Source organism: Adiantum capillus-veneris, chromosome 12 (assembly GCF_014529385.1).
Source record: "Adiantum capillus-veneris isolate H3 chromosome 12, ASM1452938v2, whole genome shotgun sequence".
NCBI lineage: Eukaryota > Viridiplantae > Streptophyta > Polypodiopsida > Polypodiales > Pteridaceae > Adiantum > Adiantum capillus-veneris.
In genome coordinates, this window is record NC_140942.1 from 26,136,438 (window position 1) to 26,155,786 (window position 19,349).

The window sequence follows — 19,349 nt, forward strand, 5'->3', positions numbered from 1 at the left end:
GACAGCTACAAGAAGGTAGGAAGATGGCTATTTTTGGGGTATTCCATGGTGGCCCAACCTCGTCACTATATGGCATGGCTCCAGCTAGGGGCGATCTATGGTGGGAAAGAGAAGCGGAAATTGCAATGCAATCTCAGCCATCCATCGACTCGATGAACTAAGGGTGAACTCGGAGAAAAAATGGCACCCCGAGTTCACTCCTAGTTTACTTGCTAGTTCACCCCTAGTTCACCCGCCTCGCGGACTGTCGATCGAAACCCGAGATGTCTCGGTTGCCACACGAATGCCCTACCACCACGCTAGTGCACGTCGCTGCCCATGTTGGCATGACAAATGATCACACCCTTAGTTCACCCTCAGTTCACCCACCCCTAGTTCACTGCATGATCCAATGACTGAGATTAAAGCCGCCTCGCCCCCCCGAAATTTGCACCCTAGATCCCCTCTGAGCCAGAGCCGTGCCATATAGGGTAAAGACATGCCCCTTTAATGAGACATACACACCCCCAGCCATCAAACAAGTGTGTGTGTGTGTGTAGATGGACAAGACATGCATCCGTGGCATCAGTTGATTCGTGAGAATCTGAGTTCAACACCCATCTTCAACTGTCCATCTTTGAGGTCAAATAGGTCTCAAATCACTTTTTGCATCGAAATTCGTGAGTTCGTGTCACAAAACCTGCACACTGCAACGCAAGGCCTCTCGTTGATTTTCCCAAGAAGAGGACGCTTTTGTGCACCTTATACATTTCAAGCTTTGTATATTTTTATTGAATTCGTCCATGGGAATATGCATGATTGAGAATAAACCACCTGCAAGTTTTGTCGAACAAGAATAGTGTAGTGGTAAGGCTTTGTCTGTTTATTAAAATCGAGATATAAAAATAAAACGTAAATGAATTTTACCTTGGGGTGGGAATGGTACGGTAGGTAGGTAAAGTATGCTGGTAGTGTTTGTATATACTGTATTAACAAATGGAAGAAATGTGTATACTTACTTTGTACCACTACATTCTGATACTTCGGGAGCCCATTGAACTTCTTCTCGGCCATTTCCTTGCCACATCAAGTGCTCCATTGCTATCTGTCGTTGGTAACCTTGACATCTGCGGTTTTAGGTTTTTTTTTTCCACATTGAGTGTGCATTTCAACCCAGTGGAGCCACTGGTAGCCCACGTTGAGTTGGATTCAAAGGTGTATTAAATGAATCTTGATGGTGTTTTATTACAAAGAATTACCGTGGCAACAGTCTTCATTTGAGTTGGTAGAGTGGCATTGAGTCTTTGTATTGTGTGTACATTACACGGCATTGATATAGTTTTTTGTTGGCCTACCCTCTACAAAAATGCTGAGAAGTACATTTCATAATGTGTCACCTGATAGAAAGCGAAATACAACGATCAGGAAGTTTTTGGATTGTCATGTTCTTTTCTTATTCTTACTCGACTTTGCAAAAACTGTGCAGAGGGTCTTTTTTTTTAACTTTTCGACAACGCCTTCAAGCTGCAACAAAAAATTATCTCAAACGGTAGGCACTTTTTTTGACACGGAGAATGACCCTTGGTAAGGACAATGTCCATCAATTTTAAACTTTGTAGAGTGTTACCTTTGAGATTACTCTATCTTTTGTTCATGGAAACTTTGTCTATTACGTTCAGTATTCTATGGTGAATTTAAGTCGTGTATGTGTGGAGGATGAAATCGATTTTTTTGCAGTAGTTTCTAAGAAGGTGATTATTTAAGTAGTAATTACATACTTGCCTTGCAGATTTTGAAAAAAATCATAAGAACATTATTGTTGCTTGCATCATCTAGAACATTTAAGTCATGTTGTTCAGGAGGTTTATTTAATTTCTTCGGCATTATATATTTGTAAAATTAAATGGACTTATATTATCCTAAAATAAGATATGCTAGCAACTGTGATGTTGTTAGACAAGAATATAAGATGTGTAGTAAATTTTTTTACTTTGTTTAAACAAAGAACAAATATTATTTAAATTGAAGTAAACTTTGAGAAGTAATGTTTTGTTGTGTATATTATTGCAGATTTGTTGGACTAATATATGTTGGGCTTTATTATTTTTTTGCATTTTAATATTAATCTGATTTTTTGAATAGTTTTCTTTCTTGAAATTGGTATTTATTTTTTTCCCTCTCAGTCAATGTTAAGAAACGTATTTTTTTGTATTGATAAGAATACAACATCATGATCTGACCAATATATAGGGTAGTTGTTTGTTTCGAGTGTTTTTTGTGTTTTTTTAATCCATATGTGATCAAGTAAACTTATGCTATAGTTGTTGATCATTTGTTTATGATTTGTAATTTATTTTTTTTCATAAGTTGTTGTAAGTTCGTTTGTGATAAGATGGTTTGAGCATGTCGATATTAAAATCACCAAAAACAAATATTTGTATATTATGACGAGGTTCAAGTAAAATTGTCTCAAGAATATCAAGAAATGGCTGTATATTTGTATTTGGGAATCGATAAACTGCTATTACTTGTAAACTTTTTGTTTCACCAATTGTAAATTTTGCTTCAATGATGTCATACAATTAGATGTGTATATGCTTTTTGAAACGAGTGTTGTTCATGAATCATACATTATCGTTGTATTATGTGAAGTTCGAATTGAAATAAAGTTAAACTTTGTGTTCCAGTCTGACTAATCAAGGCTTGTTGTGTTCATTTCTTGGAAACGAATTATATTGCTTGATTGTAGTAAAGGATGTTTACATGTCATCATAGTACTTAGAAAATGATTTAGTATTTAGAGTTTTTATTATGATATTGTTTTCGTTCGAAATGTTCAATTATGGAATTATTGTATGCCACTTTGCTTTTATGGAAATTCTATGGTTTTCGTTTTCAACATCTTTATTTAAAATAAGATTTTCTTTACATAAGGAGTCCAATAAGTATAGGTTTTCCAATGTTCGAACACGTGATAAAGCTATGTAACTTAATCCATGCTTGTTATATTTTTTTTGGAGAAAATGCCGTTGTTTGTAACGAAAGTCCTTGAGAACGGAATACTATTCGAGCAAGCTTGTTGGACTGGAAATTGCATTCTATATATTTGTTTATTAGTACTTGTCCCTAATTGGAATTCTTTTGTTGTTGGAATTATAGGTGTCCATGTAGAATCTATAGTAGAGTCATATAATAATTTATATTTTGCATGTGTGTTCTTGCCTACTTCTTTATTGAAAAATTGAATCCACATGACATTTTTTTAATTGTAAGTTGTAATGATTCTGAAATACTTGTTAACATTGTTATTATGTTTTTGGGTTTCTTGTTATGTGAAGAATAATTGGGGTATATGGAGCTCGTAGAGGTTTTTTTCTAAAGCATAAACTATTCAAAATTTGGATATCAATTTCTGTTTGTTGATTAATTCTGATTTTGTTTAATATGTTTATGAAAGTTGTGTCATTTTGTCGCATAACTTGTGTTAGTTCGTATTGCATAAATTGAGTTTTCCATATATTTGGTACAAGTGGATGAAGATCTGAGAATATCTATTTATCTCTTACAGGAGGGAGCTGATATAAATCGCCAAAGCAAAATATATGTAATCCTCCAAATGGTAGGTGGTAAATATGTTTGATTGTTAGAGACCTTTGCAAACACTATGATGGCAATTATAATGGTTGGGGTTGTGGAGATCAATGAATAAGGTACTTGTTGAAAGCACGAGCACTCAAAGAAGGTAGAAATTGGTTCTCACATGATGCTCGAGTTGAGAACACCATCCTCTATGGACTTCATTGAGTGCAGATAGTGAACAAGGTGGCACTCTAGACACTTTAACATTGTGGTAGTGGGTTAAAAATATTTCAAGCCTACTTAGTTTTGATTACAATCCTTACACAATCCTTTTGATTTTAGAAGCAATATTCTAGGAGTAATACTTGGCTCAATCATGATAATGTTATTTATCAAGGAGTGTGTTCCTCCATTGGGCTACACAAGGTTTAAACTACATATGTTTTTCACCAGGCTGCTCATTCAATTGCATTTAAGGAATTCTACAAGTACTTTGGTATGATCCAATCGTATACATATATTCTATCCAAGTGAGTTGGATATATGAAGCGGGATAAGACATTACACTTGTAATTAAAATGTTAAAGCTGAAGCATTGTTTATAGTGCACTCAAAAACTGGAAACATGGTGGAGACATTAATGTTCCTTGGGTAAGAATTTTCACTCTTGTTTTCTAGGACAAAAATAGGGAGGGAGTAACATTAGGAGAAAGGTCCTACCCAAGAGAAGGTGGCAGTTAATTTAACACTAGTCTTGTAATGGGCCACAAATGTGGCTGGAACTATTAAAGTGACTCATGCCTAAATTCTAGTATCTTAAGCATAACTTTTGCATATGACATAAAAACTTCTTGAGCATCTTGTTAGGAGTGTCTAAGACTTTGAGAGTAGTAATTGAGTTATACTACTTAAAATTTAAAAAAATCCTTTTTAAAAAGGATCTTTTTGCATAAAATTATAATTTATTACTTAACTTGGGCAAGAATAAATATTGTCAATCTTTATATGAGATACATAGAAGTTTGATAAGCTCATTACATACCTATTGAGGGATTTTTCAAAGAAGTTTTGAGTCTATTAAATTTTTTTATTGGAGTACCATTGAGTCAATTTAATAAAATTATACGCATTTTACCAATCAATACTTAGAGATGGCCATGCAAAGACAACTTCAAACCTTTATTTATGCTTTAAACATTTTTTATCAATTCATACTATATGTTGGGCGTATTTCTCTAAGAGGCTTTTTTGTTTAGACATCTAAATAGTTGTAATTATTTTTTTACAAAAGTCTCTTAAAGCCACAAAACTGGCTATTTTTAATATGGGACTAGTGTTAAGGGATAAGCTAAGCCTCTATCTAGGATGGACGGGTGGTGCTCTAGCCTATGGGCTTAGGGTTGAGGGCTCAAGGGAGCTAAAAACGATCCAAAACAGAGAATTACAGTCTAAGTCAAGCCCAAGGATCACTTTATGCCACCAACAATGAAAGCAAGCTATGCATTGATTACCTCAATATCATGTCTTTACTCCACAACGGAGGTGGACACTTTACCCATGGATGGAGTCAACATGGTCAGAGACCTTTCAGATTTAGTCATTGACATGTAAGAAAATAAGACTTTTCAAGTGTAAGCTAGAAAACATAAGCATTTTCTAGAAGAGGCTTCTTCACTCTTTGTGAGATGCAATCATTGCTACCAAAATCATTTTCACAAAGTATGAGGGAGTTGCAAATTTTTCAAGTGTAGATAAGACATGGTGTTAGAAGATTGTCCAAAAAGCTCCATTGACTCAACCGATACAATGAGTTTTGAAAGTCTTGGAGGAAAATGAGGGTGGAAAGAAAAATGTTATTCTTCTTCACTACTTCTTGCTCTAGAAGACTAGCATTTTGAGAATGAGAAAGAGACAACATCAAATTGAAAGTACAAAGTTGAGCTTTACAAGAAGCAATGGAGAGAAGAGAAGCTCAAATATAGGAAGAATGCCATTTCTAGAGGGTATAAAATAAAACACGAACCAAATTGAAAACTTTCACTTTCGGACTTTTGATTGTAATGAAGAACTTTCAACTTGATCCCACAAAGATGGAGCCATTGAATTTGCTACATATTAGCCTAGCAATGAAATCCCTAGGAGCTGACAACTAAGACACAGAACATCCAAGAATGACCATGTACATGTCACAGTAGCAAATGTTCAAAAAATCAATGTGATAGAATTTGTTCTGTTATACGAAATAAATAAAAAATGAATGCAAACTTACCGAGCACCAATGGCACATGGATTTTGAAATTTTGATGTTGCTCGTGAAAATGCAAAGAATTGGTGGGCGATGTTTCGAAGTACATGGATGGCATGCCACGACCATGCTAAGACAGTGTAAAGAATCAGTATACAAGTAAAATGACCTTTTTCACTATTAAAGGTCCCCTTCATGGACTCCCTTCATCGCCTTTCATCAAACCATTTTCTTCTTTGGACTTTAGCATTTTCCTTCTCTTGGCCAGTAGGAATGTGATCACAATAACCTACAGAAAGCCAACAATGGATATGAAGGCAATGCCAAGAATCTCACCACGGTTGTACCTTCGCAACTGCAGAGAGTGAGAAAGCCGATTTTGGAGATCAGACTTGGACTTGGGGGGCTTCAACTTTGACTTGGAGTTATCCTTGTTGCCTTTTTTGCCTTCTGTGATAGGATGATGGAAGAATGATGAAAACGGCGATCTAGGAGAAGGGGATGGGGGAGGGGGGGCTACATTAGAGGGAGCGAAGGGAGGAGGAGGAGGCGGTGGAGGGGGAGGTGGTGGCGGTGGTGGAGGCGGCGGCGAATATAGAGGAGGTGGAGGTGGTGGTGGCAGCGGAGGTGGGGATGAATAGATATCATCACAATATACAAGCTTCAAATGCACAAAAAGGATGTAGGAATACAAGAACGATCTTGCCACCGATCCCCATCCATTTGCATATCCATATCTGCTACTCCCATTCATCTCTCAGGGTACCCAATGCAGCCCCTGCATGAGTATCATCAAATAGTCTAAAAGGTGAGCAAGTGCATATTGAAGAATGCTAAGAAGAGATCTACAGTCATTGTGTATCACATTACAGGCATTAATGTCTTTTAACTACTCCTACGTGTTAGATAGACAAGAACCCAAGCCGTACATGGGACAACATACATGGATGTCAAAATGCTAAGTGCCTGAATGTGATATAACGTAGTCGGTCGAGTCTATGAATCCCGCCAGAACAAGGATACACCAGCAAGCAACATGTACACATATGAACATGAAGTCATGTACTCCTACACTGACCTAAACTATTTAAAATTGCTCTGAACTAAAAGCACTTCTAAAACACCCAATTTTGACAATTCACAGTGGACCAACTAGAGGCCCTTGGGGCACATAGATTTGCAAAAAAGTAGCCACCTGCTAGCTCTTCATGAGCTTACTCTAAAATATGCAAATACTCATTCTCTGCAACTATCCATGTATGTATTAAGTTGATCTATCCCATACATTGTAAGACCATGTCTGCCTGTCTTAATGCACATACCTAAATGGGATAATGCCCATACTTGTATGCGATAACACATATAGCCTAAGGCTCTTACCTGTATGCGATGACACATTTTGTCTATTCATGGATGGGTACACAGCTTCTGTGTATGCACCGACGTTTGTTTCTAGCTAGCAAAAGAAAGGACGGATACGAACCTCTTGAAGGCGAAGCCAAGATAGAGTGACTCAGGAGGACAACTGGTTGAAGCCAGCAAATTGAATCCTTCAGGCTTCAGCTAGCAAATCGAATCGTGCGATGTGATTTGGAGCTACAAATCAAAGATCCATCACAGCATAGCAAGGTATGAGAATACGACAGGTTTGTTAGACCTCTCGAAAGCGGCTGCTGACCTCAAAACGAGAACAGAAACACGCAGTCCAACTGCCCACAGAGTCGCTCATAATGCAGGTCTGACCCCATCGTTCCACCGCGCCTAAACAAAATCTTGAGAGAAAGAGAGTGCATATGTCTGTAGAGAGACTTCGAGTCCGGCAATGAAAAGCCACACAACACGGAGAGAGAGAGAGAGAGAGAGAGAGAGAGAGAGAGAGTTGTCTAGTCAAAGGAGCCCATAAATGGTAGCACATGTTGTAGCGCTCAAAAGGAAGGAGAGAGAAGAATGGCATCCTAGCCTAAGGAAGCGAAAAGGCTATGGTAACCTAGCCTGTCATGTCCATCCTTCCCATCACCCCCTCTTCAAACTGGGGGTGGTGTTACGGGACCTTGAAGAGCGGCCCGTAAATGGAACTTAGGGGCCGCGCGCGTTCGCCGATCCTTCACCTGAAAACAAGTTAGCCGACTTCACAACAAGTTGAGCAAGTATTTCAAAGGGACGCGCGAGACAAGATTTGTAGAAACAAGCCCGTGACGGGCGTTTTGTATTGATTCAAAAAGTTGATTACAAAAGGGACGGAGGCCTCTCCAGCGCCTCTGAAGACTGGGTTAACCTAACTCCAACCTAGAATGGGTAAATGGTTTTATGGACGTGAGGACTGCCACCCCGGCTCCGGTTGAACAACCGGCCCCCTCTTAGCTACCCCGACAGGATGCGCACGGTTCACCAAGAGTGGAGTACTACTCCCATATAAGTCCTTTAATTCGGGGCGCTCAGGCAAACCACCCAAGCCCCATGGTCTTGAGGTAGAAATCCCTCTCAAGGAGTCACCGTCGGTCCCTTCCAGGAGCCGCGGTTCCAAAATCTGATCAAAATGCCGAAACGGCCCCGCGGTTGCGTCCCGGGCTGTTTTGGACCACGGGACCCCCGGGGACCCGGCCACGGCCCAAGCGGGGCTCTTACTTGCATAGAGTCTTTCGGGGGCTCCCGGAGTCATGTTTTGTCCACAGGAGCGACGGGTCCACGAGTCGTCATATCGGCCCGCGGGGAGCATGGCCGCGGAGAGGGGCAATTCACCAAACGGGGCCTCGGTCCCCCTCAAGTGCCGTCCACTGTGAGAAGTTAGGTTAGCGGGAGTTAGGTTAGAAATGGGAACGTGGACCGCCGGGCCGCATGAGGGACAGCCCATGTGGGGGCGCTAGGGGCAAGGAGGGACCGCCTGCGCGCGTGGAAAAAGTTCCCTCTCACGAGGATCCCAACATTCTCCCCCCCCTCAAGGAACTTGACGTCCTCGTCAAGATTGTAAAGCATTTGACCACATAGTGCATACATCGCATAATTGTCGCATAACGCATCTTTATTCTGCTGAAAAACTGAGCATAACTGTGCTGACAAACTACTGCATCCTATACTACTGTTGTACATGGTTGTGGTCTTCTATGCCCTAGGCATGTGTTTGAGGTCCGGAATCCTGTAGTACCGAAGCAACAACTACTTATCCATTGCAATGACTCTATCTTCTGGCACCCAAGTGCAATCTGACATTGGCCGCCCTCTCCACTTGACATAGAACTCTAGGTTGTTGCGCCTGAAACGGTGTTTGATGATAATTTCTGGCTCAAAGGGGTTTACTCCTTTGTCTAGTAGAGGTACATGGCGGCCGTATTTCCCATCAACCTGAAATCGTTTGAGTAGGCTGATGTGAAAAACATTGTGGATCTTGACGTTGGAAGGTAGCTCCAGCTTGTAGGAGACGTTGTTGAAATCTTGCAGTACCCGGTATGGACCATAGAAGCGGTGGTTGAATTTGGGTGTTAAGTTTTCGGGAAGGTTGATGTTCTGGGCACTCACCAGCACCAAGTTACCCTTCTGAAAGAACTCTGTTCGTGCTTTTTCGTTATGTCTGGCTACATACTTATCTTTGTACTTCATCAAGTGCTTTCTGGCTACATCCAAACGTTTCTGCCAAGCCATCAAAAACTGCTCAGCATCCTGATCTTCTGCATGCATAGTGCCCGAAGCAAGTGCCATGGGCGTAATCACCTCTTTTCCTGTAGCTAGTTCAAATGGGGTGTATCCTGTCCCCGAGTGCACACTGCTATTGTAGTGAAACTCAAGGACTTCCAGAAAGTCTGCCCAATCCTTTTGATCTGCTTGGACATAGCAACGGATGTAATCTTCGATGCCTTGATTGATTCGCTCGGTCTGCCCATCTGTTTGGGGGTGATAGGCTGAAGAAAACCTGAGCTGTGTGCCTAGGAGCTTGAATAACTCCCGCCACATGTCGCTTAAGAATCGCCCATCGCGATCCGAAACAATGGCCAGTGGAAGTCCGTGATTCTTGAAGACATGCTTGAAGAAAAGCCGCGCCGTCTGGTAGGCTGTAAGGGGCGGCTTTGCGGGAATGAAGTGCGCCTGCTTTGAAAAGTAGTCCACGATCACGAAGATGGTAGTGAATCCGTGGCTTTCGGGTAAGTCGACAATGAAGTCCATGCTTATCACATCCCAGGGGCGAGATGGTGTAGGCATAGACATCAAAAGCCCTGCCGGCTTTATTCGCTGTGCCTTGACTAGCTGGCATGTTGGGCAAGTTCTTACATATTCCACCACATCTTCCTGCATCTTTGGCCAAAAAAAGTGACGGCTTAACCTGTCAAAGGATCTCTTTTGCCCACCGTGTCCTGCAACTTTGCAGTCGTGGGTTTCCCAGAGCAGTTTTGCCTTGAGTGTAGGATCATCTGGTACATACACGCGGTTATGAGCATACCATAGCCCATCCCGCAAGTCGAACAGCCCCACGGAAGTCTTGCCTTGTCACCAACTCTGCATCATCTGTAATATTGCGGGGTATGTCTTACTGGCCTCGCGAATCTGATCCAGTACTTCATCACTGCTTATTATGCTAACTGCATTAACCACGGGCATGCGACTGAGAGCATCTGGCATTGCATTCTGCTTGCCCGGCTTGTGGATGATTTCTATGTCATATTCTGCTAGTTGATCTTGCCACCGACTCTGTTTGTGAGAGAGCTTAGGTTGGGTCTGGAAATACTTCAGGGAAACATTATCTGTGTATACTGTGTGCTTGTCCAATACGTAGTGACGCCATTGGTCAAGACAGTATACCACTGCATACATCTCCTGCTCGTGTGTAGCCCATCTCTTCTGTGGGTCTGTAAACTTCTTCGAAATGTAGGCTACTGGTCTTTCAGCTTGCATTAGTACCCCTCCCAGTGCGATGCGTGAGGCATCGGTGTGAATTTCGAATGGCTTGTCGAATTCTGGGAGCTTAAGTACCGGTAGGGAACACATTACTTGTTTGATGTGCTCAAAAGCTCGTTGGGCTTCATCTGTCCACTTGAACGCTAGCAAACCCTTGGTGGTGTCTGTTATGGGGGCCATGATCTTCGAAAAATCTTTGATGGACTTTCGGCAATACTGAGTGAAACCCACGAACTCGCGTACCTGTGTAACTGTTCGGGGGGCAGGCCAGTTCACCACGGCCTCAATCTTTTTAGGATCCACGCGAATTCCATCTGCAGTGACCAAGAAGCCCAAGAATTCCACTTCCTATACTGCGAAGACGCACTTTTCCAGTTTTGCGTACCACTTGCATTCTCTGAGTCTGCGGAGCACCTGGCGCACATGCTCTACGTGCTCTTCAAAAGTTTTGCTGTAGATTAGCAGGTCATCCAGGTACACAATGAGGAATTCATCCAGCATGTCGCTGAAATCTGTATCCATTCCAGCTGAGAAGGTAGCTACTCCATTGGTGAGGCCAAAGGGAAGCACTAGCCATTCGTGAGCTCCATACCGTGACCTGAAAGCTGTCTTGTGCACATCTTCATCCACGATCCGAATCTGGTGGTATCCTGATCGCAGACGACCTTAGTGAAGTATTTTGCCCCTGCCAACCTGTCTGTTAGATCATCCATGTGCGGCAGAGGGTACCTGTTCCGGATGGTTATTTTATTCAGGGCTCTGTAGTCGACGCAGAGCCTGGATGAGCCATCCTTCTTTGTGACAAAAAGCACCGGGGCCCCGTAAGGGGACTTGCTGGGCCTGATAAAACCTGCTTCAAGTAGTTCTCCTAGTTGCTTCTTCAGTTCTTGTAGTTGTGTGGCATCCATTCGATAGGGTGGACGGGCTGGCGGCGAATGGCTAGGCACTAGATCGATCTTGTGGTCCACTGCTCGCTTAGGTGGGAGCCCAGCTGGAAGCTGCGGCGGTACCACGTCCTTGAATTCTTCAATCACCTTGATGATGCGACTATCCCCGATAGTGCACTCTTCGTCTGAATCTGCTAGTGTTACTTTCATCACACAGCAGTGAACCTGGGCCCCTTGTTTGAGAGCCTTCTCTGCTTGCTTTGGTGAGATCCACATTGAGTCTGGGACTAGGTCATCCCAGCTAACTCGAGTCTTCCCTTTTTCCGTTTTCGTCGGCGTCGGTGTCTTAGTTTAAGCTGCGTTCACCTGCCCTCGGGCTTGAGGTGGCACGTAAGGTTGTGGCTTAGGCGGAGCTTTTTCTTGAGTAGTCTTGCGGGCAGGAGGCGTGTCCATAGGTCGGATGATCGGGACAATCACCCCCTTACCATTCATGTCCAGCATCAGTTGATTCATGCCCTTGGCATACAACCCCATCACGTAGGAGTCATACCAGGCCAAGCCAAACATCATGTCGTAGGAATCCATGGGTACGACGATGAAGTCCACTTTGGCTCGCCATTCACCTACTTGGACCGCCACGTCGTAAGCCATCGCGGTGTTCGAGTCTTCGCCTTGTACGAAGCCCACTGAGATGCTTCGTCCTCCTCCGGGCTTGCAGGTCTTTACTCCCAAGCGTTTGGCACATGATGGTGAGATGAATTTGTGACTCGCTCCCGAGTCGAGCATTGCCAATTGTGACTGCCCGTTGATCACCGTCTTGACATACATATTTGGGATCGGTTTGATACGAGCTGCCAGGCAGTGTAGAGAAGCTTTGATGGCTCCTACACGGACCGTCCCTTCGGTAGACTCTTTGTTTCCACTTTCAGACTCTTGCTCCGTGATCTCAGTGATCTGCACTTGTGAAGATCCTGTCCTGTCAGCGTTGGTCTCATTGGCCCAAGCGGAGTGAGCTCGAGACTGAGAGCTAGCTTTGTGACAATCATTATCCCAGTGAGGACCCCCACAGTTACGGCATGGGCGGGAAGGATTCGCCCTCCAAGGCAGCGTCCGTTGAGGGGCCCCTCCAGACTGGTTCACCGAGAAGTTCCTACTACTCGACGAGCCGCTGTAGCTGCTTGGCGCATTATTGCGAAAGTTCCCGTACAGTCGGGGCTGGTTTGACAAGCTGCCTGCGGGCTCACTCCTTTGAGGCCCAGCTGAAGACTGATTTTTGTTCGAGTTGGAAGGGGTATTCCCACTTCCCCCAGACTTTGCGTTGGTGGCCCCCTTTCGGCGCAAGTCGGAGTCCACTAGCCTTTCTGCCATGGCCAACGCTGCCATGTAGTCGACCGGATTCTGCTTTTCGATCTCCCTACGGGCCCAGTCTTTGAGCCCATAGAGGAAACCATGGAGTCTCACTCTCTCCCAAGTCATCTGTTCCACTTTCAGCATGGACTGCCTGTATTTGGACACATACTCCTGCAGCTTGCTTTCGCCTTGGGTGATGGCCCTCCATTCGTCTAAGTGTCTGAAGTCTTCATTCTTCGGAACGAAGTAGTCCCGCATCTCAGCCTTGAGGCGGGTCCATGACATGTAGGGGTTTTTCCTCTCTTCTAGGAGGAACCAACTATAAGCGTCCTCTGCTAAGAAATGAGACACCACGGATGTCCATAAGTGTTCTTCCATTTTGCTTGTGCGGTAGAAACTCTCTGTGTCGCGGATCCATTTCTCCAGTATCATTGAGTCCCGTTGGCCCGAGTAGGGAGTGGGTTTGATAGGCTTGAAACTCCCCATCCCATCACTCCCACTCGAGGGAGCTCCCGACGTGCTTGCCGGCCCTTTTCCTTTGTCTGCTGTGGCATTCTGAGCATTCAGCAGACTTACCTGTACGAGCTGTTGAACCAGCACGGCTTGAGACTCTAGTATAGCCTCCCACCTTTCCATTCTGTCATTGCGGGGAGGGTCGTTCCTCTCCCCAATGACAGAATGGAAAGGTGGGAGGCTATACTAGAGTCTCATAAATGGTAGCACATGTTGTAGCGCTCAAAAGGAAGGAGAGAGAAGAATGGCATCCTAGCCTACGAAGCGAAAAGGCTATGGTAACCTAGCCTGTCATGTCCATCCTTCCCATCACCCCCTCTTCAAACTGGGGGTGGTACCTCCCCCTTTTCATGAAAACGCATGGAGATCTTCTAATCCCCTGCCACATAGATCCCTGCTCAATCAGTATATCGGCCCTGCATTCCAAGAGTGTCCTTCAAGTTTGTTCACCCAACATCTATTCCAAAACCTCCCCCAGGGCCTAGCCGAACAGGTGCAAGAAGCTTGGAAGAAAGGAAATGACCTCCCACCGCGGCATCAAGCCCGAATACGGTCCCTTCTTTTGATGTCCCCCATTGGGCATCCCCAGACGGTACCCCGGGCGTTCACCATGGAAACTGCGAAGGAGTGGCTGACGTCGACGATGGAGCTACTACTCGAGGTAAACCCTTAGTCATCCTCCCTGCAGCACAAGTTAGAAAAGTTGAAAAGGACCTAGAAAACAGGGCCCTCATCGGCCTTGTGGCGGGACCACGGCCACCGGTGGAAGTGCTCCGAGCATGGGTTCGGAATCAATGGGGAAACCGGGGCTGCGAGGTGGAAGCCATTCAAGCCCTTCCCAAAAACCACTATCTCTTCATGTTCAAAACACAGGAGATGGCTTTTGAAATTCTAAGTTCGGGACATTGGATGCTCCGGTCCTCACCCATCTGCTTGTTCAAATGGTCTCGCAGCTTCAGCCCTGAGAAATCGTCCCTTGAAAACTACCCTGTGTGGGTAGAACTACCTAACCTACCTCTCCATTTTCAGCATCACCTCCGTCAAATCGGGGGAAGATTAGGTAAAGTCCTGGGGGGCAAGCCCCAAAGGGACTTCAACCCCTCATGGCACCCACAGATGCTCATAGAGTTGGACCTCTCAAAACCCCTTCCCGACTCTAGGACAATAGCAACTGACGAAGGAGACTGCTGGGAACAACCCATCGTTTACAAATACCTGCCAAATGCTTGCTTCAGTTGTGGGGGAACAGGACATTTTGTTAGGAACTGCCCGGCTAAATCCACCCCTACGACAGCCCCTAGTCAACCTCCCCCTCCCCACAAGGAAGGGGCCAAGCACAAGCCCCCCCAGAAACCTGAAGTAACTAAAGCCCCTCCTGCTCCCCTGTCTAGGGACTCCAGAGGAGGCACGAATAAATCAAGGAACCACAACCGGTTTGCTCTGCTAGCCGATATTCCTGACTGGGTGGAGTCAGACATCCCCGAATCAGAGTTGGACACCGAGGTGGAGGATATAGGGGCCACTCCAAAGGAGCAAGGCAAAGACGCCCCAGAGGAAGACAGCCAAATGCAAATTGAGGTAAGAAACAAGGTGCTGGACCTTAACCAAACCACCCAAGCCATCTTGCAGGCAGGTGACCCCTCCACTGTGCCTATGGAAACCCAGAAGCTCAACAAAAGGACACACGACTCAGTAGCAAAGACGCCTACTAGGACCCTGCAAAACAAGGGGGAAAAAAGGACCAACAGATGAAGCTCATATCTTGGAATGTCAAGGGGATCACTGACCCCAACAAAACAAAGAAGCTTAACAAATGGCTCAAAGACCAAACTTGGGACATCTGCGCTCTTCAGGAAATAAAAGCTGAAGGAGAAGATCTCCTTAGAAGACTCAAGGAGATACACCCTGAGGTGAGATGGTACTCGTCTTCCCATAACAGTGGCTCTGGAGGGACTGCCATTGGAATCAAGAACCAGCTAGCCGACGGGATTGCAGCTAGTCGAAGCCACCAGTATTGGTGCTCGGTCCAACTTCCACCCCCATTCAACTGCGAGCTGGTCTCTGTCTATGCTGGAGGCACCTCAGCCAACAGGGCACAGATCTGGGAAGAAATATCTGCAATTCCAGGGCCGATTATCCTCCTAGGTGACTTCAACATGGTCGAGGCCAGGGAGGATAGATTTCTTAGGAAAGGGCAAACCCTCCAAGGTAACGAGAAAACAAAATGGGAAGCATGCAAAGGGAAACACGACCTTTGGGACTCTGGCACTGAGGGCTGCTTCACCTGGCAGAACTACAGCAAGGGTGAGCTTGCAAGGAAGGCTAGATTGGACAGGTGCTACTTCTCCCTCTCAACTGCCAATAGGTTCAACAGAGTCAAGTCCACGCCCTCATTCACCACATGTGCCTCTGACCACTACCCACTGGTGATCACATGTGATGACAAGTCCTCCAAAATGAGGAACAGCTGGTTCCACACAGATCCCCATCTGTTTGCTCTCACCAAAGTCCGGGCAAAAATGACAGAAATCTGGACCAGGGCCTTCACCAACAAAGACTCCCCGGCTAAGAACTGGAACAAGGCCGTGAAAGATACCCAACACTTTCTCATTGCCACCAGAAAAGAAGCCACGCAAGCTAGAAGGGTAAGGGCAGAGGAAATGTATGCAGAACTGGGTCAGTTGGAAAATTCTCAAACCACGACGTCTCTCACTCAAAACAGAATCTCCTCCCTCAGAAATCAATTAAGAGCTGAGGAGGACAAGGCCTTGCAACATACCAAGCTCTTCTTCAAGGAATGGTGGGCAGGCAAAGCAGATAGACCCTCAAAAGAAATGTTCAGAAGCCTCAGGAAAAAAAACACTAGAGACACGGTTCCCATGCTCAGCAGTGACCAGGGGAAAGCCATTAATGAAGCACAGAACGTGGACTTCGTCAGGGGCCACTTTGAGAAACTTTTTAGCCCAAAGGAAGTCCTCACCGAGGAAGTCACCAGAAGCAGGGAAACCATCTGGAAGTTCAGAAGGAAGGTCATCCCGCAGGAAGACCTGGCACTCCTCGACTCCCCTCTGAGCTTAGCTGACCTCAACATGGCCATTGAAGGACTAAAGCCAAACAAGACCCCTGGTCTTGATGGACTACCTGCTGAATTCTTTCAATGCTTCCAAAAACTTCTCACCCCATTTCTCCTGAGAGTCTGGGAAGAATCGGTGAAGTTCCAAGCCCTGCCCAACCTCCTAAACACAGGGGTGATCAAGTTGCTCCACAAAAGAGGGTCGAAGGAAGACCTCAACAATTGGAGGCCTCTGACCATGTTAACCACTGGCTACAAGATATTCGCCAAGGCCATTGCCAACAGATTAACCACTCATCTCTCCAAATGGATTAATGAAGAATAGAAGGGATTTATAAAAGGGAGGAGGATCCTAGAGGCTGTCATTTCGATGTGGGAAGGAGTTGAGCATGCTGAAGAATCCAACCAAGATTTTGTCTTCATCAAAGTCGACTACGACAAGGCCTATGACAGACTGGAGTGGTCCTTTATCCTGGATAGCTTGAGTCACATGGGATTTGGGACCAACCTAGTAAGCTTTGTCAGAACCCTGTTCGGGAATGCCCATGCCAAGGTGGCCATCAATGGTCTTCTTTCTAAGGTTTTCAGCCTCAACAGGTCAGTCAGACAAGGCTGCCCTCTGGCTCCACTCCTATTTGCTGTTGCAGGGGATGGGTTGAACTGTCTAGTCAAAGGCTGGATGTCGGACAACCTGATCAAGGGGGTCACCCTCCCCAATTCTCAAGAGCAGCAATGCCTTTCTCAATTTGCAGATGACACTAACGGATTGGTAATAAATGAGGACGTGTTCCTCAAGAACTTCTGGAATGCCATCTCCATCTTCTCCCTTGCTTCAGGCTCCAAAGTTAACCATGCAAAAACTGAAGTCAGAGCATTTCTCTCCCCCATTCTAAGCTGGATGGCCAAACAGGGATGTAAAGTCATCCCAGAAGGACAAATCTTCAGGCTGCTGGGCATCCCATTTGGGTTTGGGGTCTCTATGAAACAAAGATGGGACTGGGTTCTGGAAAAGTTCAGAGGGAAACTGAACAGGTGGCAAGGATTTCAAAGTAACCTTGCTGGAAGAGTGTTGGTAATCAACCACTTCATCACGGCCTATCTTCTCTACTTCCTCAGCTGTTGGAGACCCCCTGATTCCCAACTCAAGGAAATCAGCAAGATATGCACGAACTTCTTGTGGGCAGGGGACCCCTTAAAAAAGGGGGGAGCAAAAGTCAAGTGGGAAATCTGCATACTACCCAAGAAGTTGCGTGGATTGGGAGTCAGAAACATATGTGCTTGGGCTGACAAATTAGCTATCAGAACCGTTATCAGAGCTGTAGAATAACCAGAAGCCGAATGGGCCTGCCTTCTTTTCAGGCACCTCAATAGGTTCCACATAAAAGGGCAAAAACTCTGGTGCCACCTCCCGTGGATCACAGTGTTCTTTGGAACACAAGAAATCACCCCAGCTGGGTCTACTCTCCTCACTTCTTTGTGGCAAGCTTGGGAGAGGAAGGCCTAGACTGGGCTTTAGCCAGGAGCACATAAAGGATCAGAGCATCAGAAAGGAGGAATCGATCTGGTGGACCAGAGACGCTATCCCTAATATCACCATCCATCAGGCCAGAACAGCCAGGAGAATCCACCTCAAAGGCTTTAGAGTGTGGGAGGATCTGTGGTGCAACACCAATCACTCCTGGCTCACCAATGAGCAACTTATATCGACAGGCCTTCTCCAACCTTGGGAAATCCAATTGCTGGAAACCAGAATCCAACAGTTCCCGAGAAGCTTCCAATGGATCTTTGAAGCTGATGTCACCCCCTCAGCTAAGTGCATTCGATGGACTGGAGGGATTACTCTAAACAACCCCCCTGACTTTATCTATGAGCCTGTCCCTCCTCTCCACATCACCCTCAACAGGAAGTGGGGAGTGCAACTCGACAGAAAGCAATGGCTCTTCAAGTTTCAGTCGATATGGAACAAAAGTATTCAACCCAAACACGCCGCCCTCGTGTGGCTCATCCTCCACAAAGCCGTGTGGACTGGAGCCAGAAGTCTACAAGCACATCAGGGAGATGGGATATGTAAATGGTGTAAGCGGACGGTGGAAGACATTCCCCACCTCTTTCTGAACTGCCACTTCAACCCCCCCATTCTTGCCCCGCTAGTCAACACCCTGGGGTACCAGATGGATTGGAAACAACTGCTCATACGAGACTCTGTGGGCGTGCTGTTCGACTTCTGGAATAGATTTAGAGCTGAAATTTTGTGGATAATTTGGAAGCTTAGAAACTCTTTCATCTTTGTACCTAACTTTAAGCTCCCCAATGTGAAATCATTGTATGCCGGGTGCTCTGTGCAGGATGCCAACTTAAAGATCGAGCAAATGAGGATTTATCGGCAGAGAGTTGCCATCCTGAGAGACTCCATTGACTGGTACACAAGAAGCAACGGCAACTTGCAGAGCCTGCTGAACGACAACAACACTCTGGGCACCATCCACAATTGGGTTCAAGAAATGAGAGACGAAGTGGCTGAGATGGCGGTCAAATATGAAGAAGCGGTAACCTTCGCCAACAGGTTGCAGGACGAGATCGACTGGCTGTAAATGAAATTTGGCCACCCTTTTTTGTAAAGTTTCTTTGGTACCAAATGACAAAAGTATCGGTAGCTACCCCTTCCCTGTTTTCCAAGGGAACTTCCCCGCTGTATACTCCCTATTTACCCACTCCTTGGGTAAACAGATGTAACATTTTGTCTCTCTAATTAATGCAAAAGCGTATTTGGTAAAAAAAAAAGGAGGGAGAGAGAGAGAGAGAGAGAGAGAGAGAGAGAGAGAGAGAGAGAGAGAGCACG

The 19,349-nt window shown here is 45.2% G+C and overlaps 1 protein-coding gene across 1 annotated transcript; it reads right to left on the minus strand.

Moving 5' to 3' along the window:
• Window positions 1-5,812: 5,812 nt before the first annotated feature.
• On the minus strand, window positions 5,813-8,654 carry LOC147445476 (uncharacterized). Its single transcript, XM_086526043.1, has 3 exons — window positions 8,169-8,654; window positions 7,287-7,366; window positions 5,813-6,581 (listed from the first exon to the last, which is right to left on the minus strand). Exons 1-3 carry the CDS (start codon window positions 8,652-8,654, stop codon window positions 6,554-6,556), a joined length of 594 nt encoding a protein of 197 aa, XP_086382169.1. The 3' UTR covers window positions 5,813-6,553.
• Between the last annotated feature and the right edge of the window lie 10,695 nt (window positions 8,655-19,349).